We start from the raw sequence: 5,719 nt of genomic DNA, 5'->3' as shown, positions 1-5,719 counted from the left end.
ATCATTTGCACTAGTCAGTTCGTAGGAGTAGGTTTATCAATTATCATTATGCCAAAAATTACACCAGCTCTAATAATTGCCATAAATGAGGCATTGGAAGAAAAAGGAGAGAAATCTGTACACAGGAAGTTTGCGGTACATCCCTACGGGAAAAAAAGGGCAGAAAAGGGCCAATTCAATATAATATATGAGGACTTACGACGATTTCCTGAAAAATTTTTTAGTTATTATAAAATGTCTGTAAAAACATTTGATGAACTTTTAAATATTGTAAAAAGTGATTTGGAAAAAGAACAAAACATCAAAGGTGATACAATACCGGCAGTGGAAAGGTTATCGATTACTCTAAAGTAAGTACCAATTTTTTATTTGAATAAATACTTTATTACCTATTATTTCTAATTAAATCAAAATTGAACACTTTATATGCAACTTATAAAATCAAATTAAATAAATGAAAAATACCTAGTATCATATTTAAACAAAATAATATTAACACCTGTGCTTAACAAAATAATAAAAAATGAAAATAAATTTTGATCTAATAGTGGGGTGGCCAATTATTACTTGAGCCAGGAATTACATTCTCAGGAACCTGCAGGCCATATTCGTGAGATGTATTCAAAGTTGGCATAGATGGTGGATATTGAATTGGTTGTATGGGTAGACAATATGGTGAAGTTGATTCAGCGGGACGTTTCCTGGCATATTTCTGTATGACCTGCATCAATTCAATCCTAGCATCCATTTTACTGGCGTTATCAATTGCCTTCATTCTGGGTAATAATGACAGAAGAAAATGTTTGTCGTCATCATCATCTTCGTTCTGAGATTTATCCAAAACTTTTAAAAGTTTCTGTTGGAATAAAGAAGGCGAATCACTATTTTTTCTATTCGTGTTTTTTTTTGTTCCCGAGATGGATGTTGGCAAAGGCGTGTTCATGGTGGGTGTATCGATTTGTGCAGTTAAATCACAAGAAGGATCAGCGTCAATGTCTGGTGAATCTTCTGTTGGATTTTCATCTTCCATATTCATAGTATTTTCGAGTGAAAATAGTGAAATATTACCTGATGTTCTGAAATAAAAAAAGTGAGGACTGAGGAAGTGGGTTAGGTTGGGTGGTATCGATAGTGATCGGTCACTGAGTGTCAATTTTGAATTCAATGGTATATTATCATTGTAAACAAAATACGATTCTGAGCGTAATAAGTAATAACGATCTGTCAGCCTATTTCATAATAATATGTTTATCATATTATACTATTGTTATTCACTTTTGAGTCAATATACTACCTTGCTCTAGAACAGTGTGTATAAATTCATGGCATTTGGGCATTAGTTTAAAAGTTAAAATTAATCTAAACATTTTGAAAATGTCATTGTGTATTATAAAATACCTATACGTAAAATATATTATAATATATTTAATTTTTACAAAAATTTAAAGTTCAAATGTGTATAAAAAAAGTTGTAAAAAAACATTTTTTTTTTTTTGATTTTTAGTTTTTAGCATGTCATATGAAGATTCTACTATTAAATTTTCAGCTCCTAGATATATATAAAAAAAAAAAATTTGTTACTAAAAAATATAATTTGCAAATTTTAGGAATTTTGACGAAAATTGTAAAAATTGTGACTTCAACCACTTAAAAAAAATTCCGAAAAATTCTCATGTCTATAGAAAGTTCAAATTAAGTCAAAGCATTTAGAACATTTTATCATGTATGTATAGTATATAGCCTAAAAATTAATTCTATATAAAAAGTAGCTAATGTAGGTATATATTGTTATTTTGTAACCAAAGTAGGCTAAACTTACTGTCGAACTGTAAATGTCGGTGTTAAAAATGACAAAGCATCGTAATAACAATATTTCGGTTTTTTTGATGCTTGAGAACCAGATCTATCATACTTGGTGTGTTCTTTTCTGAAAGCATCGCGTAAACTCTTCCATTTCTTCTGAAGTTCTTTAACTAAAAAAATATGAATTTCAATTAAAATTGCAAGCATATTCTTAGATTTGAAAATAAAAGTTTTTATACATTTCTTACTCAAAATAATTTGAAAATATTCGACATTTTTACGTAATTTGTCAATATTTTAACTTTAAATGCTTATAAAAAAAAACTTAATTTGACTTTCTTATGGACATTTTTTTTTTGATAAAGGTAGTTATCTTATAAGGAATCTTGTATTACATTTTAAAATCTTAGATTTTAAAAGAAAAATTTTTACGAATTTTCAACACAAAATAATTTGCTAATTTTCGTGATTTTTCCGTATTTTGTCAATATTTGAACTTTAAATGCTTATAAATAAAAACTGTGACTAACGATTTTTAATTTTTTTCATATGCCTTTGAAACAATATACTAGGAGCCTTCTATCAAATTTTCAAGCTTTTTTAACCAACAAATAAAATTTTATTGATATTTATAGAAAAAAAAACTAAAAAAATCGAAAACTGACAATGTCCGTAAACAGTTCAAAAAGGGTCGAATTATTTTCAAAACTGTATCGTGTATAGAAACTGCAAATATAAACAACCAGTTAAAATTTCATGCATCTACGATTATTTGTTTAAGAGTTGCACCAAAAACCAAAATCGATTTTCTCGAAAACAGATTTTGCGTCAAAATTCCCGTTTTTCCTTAATTTTTCTTTTGTTTTTCCGGTCGCTTTTGAAAACTAATGAGAAATATTTGACCTCCCTAAGTACCAATTAGATTCACTTTCCTATCAGAAAAGATACTGGTGAAAAAAATCTAAGCATTTTTACTGTCCTAAAATGTAATGACAGGCACAAAAAAAATAAAAAAACACATTATTGTAATATCAATACATTCATCGCTCCACTCAGAATCCTAAATTTGTTAATAAATTAATACTCGAGGCTAGGCATTTATGAGTTTTAGATTCTGAGCGAAGCGATGAATGTATTGATTTTACAATGATGTGTGTTTTTTTTTATTTTTTTTTGTGTCTGTCATCACCTTTTAGGACAGTAAAAATGCTTCGATTTTCTTCAACAGTAACTTTTCTGATAGGAAAGTGAATCTAGTTGGTACTTTGGGGGGTCAAAAGTAAAAATTTCTCAGTAGTTTTCAAAAGCGACGTGAAAAACAAAAGAAAAATTAAGGAAAAACGGGAATTTTTACGCAAAATTGATTTTTATCAAAATCGATTTTGGTTTTTGGTGTAACTCTGAAACAAATGATCGTAGATGCATGAAATTTTAACTGGTTGTTTATATTTGCAGTTTCTATACACGATACAATTTTGAAAATAATTCGACCCTTTTTGAACTGTTTACGGACATTGTCAGTTTTCAATTTTTTTAGTTTTTTTTTCTATAAATATCAATAAAATTTTATTTGTTGGTTAAAAAAGCGTGAAAAATTAATGCAAGGCTCCTGCTATATTGTTACAATAGCAGTTGAAAAATATTAAAAATACATAGGCACAATTTTTTTTTTATAAGCATTTAAAGTTCAAATTTGGACAACATTTATCAAATTTAAAATTTAATAATTATTTTGTAGTTAATCATTTATAAAATGTTCAACTTTTATAGCTTAGGATTGAAAATTTAAAACAAGGTTCCACGTAAGTAGATAATTATGTTAAGAAAAAATCTAAAAAATACATAAACACAGTTTATTTTTATAGTCATTTTAAGTTCAAATTTGGACGAATTACAAATTAAAAAACCTAGAATATTCTTTTTAGTTATTTTGTTGTGATTGTACAATATTATTTTTGGGTACTTGAAACTTCTAAAGTAAACTATTATATATCTGTGATAGTGTCACGGTTTGTTGTTGATGTATTTGGAATTTATTATAGGTGAATTATTTTTTTAATACCATAGATAAGTATATAATATGTCTTAAACCTAGACTGACATACCGTCTCCGCTCAGAATCGTTTTTCTTATACAATGATATTATATCATTGAATTCAAATTTAATACCATCCATTATACAGTGACCCACTTGTAACCTACTGTACAGCAGAGCGACATCCACTTGCCCACCTTTTTTTTTTTAAATTTTAAGTTAAGTAAATCTTATTATTTTTACCAGGTACTTATCAACTGGAGCTACTTTCAATCAATTACATTTGGATTTCTTTGTTGGAAAAAGCACTATTCGTGTGATAATAAAGGAAACTTTATTGGTACTGTGGACAAAGTTACAACCCTTAGAGATGCCTGTACCAACAAATGAAATATGGTTGAATACTGCGGAAGGTTTTTATAAGAATGCGAACTTTCCAAACTGCTTAGGAGCAGTGGACGGAAAGCATATTCGTATAATAAGTCCACAACATAGTGGAACAGACTTTTTTAACTATAAAAAGTTCTTTTCTATCGTACTTATGGCGTTGGTTGATTCTAATTATTGTTTTCTGACAGTGGATGTAGGTGCATATGGTCGAGAAGGAGATAGTAATATATTTAAAAGATCTCCCCTAGGACAACAATTATACGACAATAAATTAAATGTACCCGGAGTTAAGAAGCTACCAAACGACGACCACGGTCAAGAACAACCCTTCGTAATTGTTGGTGATGAAGCGTTTGGTCTACACCAAAATCTATTGAGGCCGTATCCTAAAAAAAACTTGGATGTCCAGAAAAAAGTTTTTAATTTGCGACTGTCAAGAGCTAGGCGTTTTGTGGAATGCGCATTTGGGATACTATCCAATAAATGGAGGGTGTTTCATACCCCTTTACTAGTTGAACCTGATTTTGCAGAAATAATAGTTAAAGGTGCTTGTGTTTTGCATAATTTTGTGAGAAGACGTGATGGTATTAATTATGAAGAAACACTTTGTTGTGAATTGGATTCAATAGACACTGTATTTCGAGGATCATCAGGTACAAACGCTAAAGACGTCAGAGAATATTATGCTAAATATTTTAATAGCCCAGAAGGCTTGTTGGAGTGGCAGTATTTTAAAATTTAATAATTTCTTACTAAATAATAAATATATTTTTATGTATTAGGTACATTAATATTTAATAATAATACTATTATCATGTTACAATAAGTAGCATTACGTGATTAAATTAAGGTGGAACATTATAATAATAATTTTTTTCTATTATGTTATATTATGATCACACAAATGCGTATTATTAAATAAATTTTGGTTATAAATACTATTGTTATTATTATAATGTAGATACTCACTGTAGTCATCCTTTTGTTTCGCAGTGAAATCATTAAAATTAAGATTCATAGTTTTTCCAATATCTTCCCAATCTTTTAACTTTAAATCACGGTTTCTGTACTCCATACATGATGTGTTCCAAATACTTATTTTTTGTTCAATAGATATAATGAAAAAATCAGTATCAAATGTCATATTTTTCTGTAATGTAGAAAATTAAGTTAAATAATGTATACAAATAATTTATAATACATTTTATTATTTTAAACACAATTAAAAAATTAATAATTTTACTTACCTTAGTAAAGGTATAATACTGGTGCACAAAATGTGATATACCTACTTATTAATTATAATAAATGATTAGTTGACCACGAGTCCGTAGATGTCAACGTCACAGTGTCGAACACTCAAATAAAGAAAATAATATGATCACACGTTTATATTTTTCCAATAGTTATTTTAAAATAACAATTCTATTTAAATACTTTGGTAGCTTTTAATTTTATTATACATATTCAAAACAAGACTACCTACAGCTC

The 5,719-nt window shown here is 28.1% G+C and overlaps 1 protein-coding gene across 1 annotated transcript; it reads right to left on the bottom strand.

Annotated features, from left to right (window-relative positions):
* Positions 1–325: 325 nt before the first annotated feature.
* On the bottom strand, positions 326–5,350 carry LOC149055631 (uncharacterized). The gene is made up of 3 exons (XM_089227793.1): positions 5,198–5,350; positions 1,820–1,973; positions 326–1,076 (listed from the first exon to the last, which is right to left on the bottom strand). The coding sequence occupies exons 1-3, from the start codon at positions 5,301–5,303 to the stop codon at positions 542–544; spliced, it is 795 nt and encodes a 264-aa protein (XP_089083919.1). The 5' UTR covers positions 5,304–5,350; the 3' UTR covers positions 326–541.
* Between the last annotated feature and the right edge of the window lie 369 nt (positions 5,351–5,719).

The sequence above is a fragment of the Diuraphis noxia genome, unplaced genomic scaffold (assembly GCF_037042655.1).
Source record: "Diuraphis noxia isolate RWA-SAM2 unplaced genomic scaffold, SU_Dnox_SAM2 contig0004, whole genome shotgun sequence".
Lineage (NCBI taxonomy): Eukaryota > Metazoa > Arthropoda > Insecta > Hemiptera > Aphididae > Diuraphis > Diuraphis noxia.
This window is presented reverse-complemented; position numbering and strand designations above follow the sequence as displayed.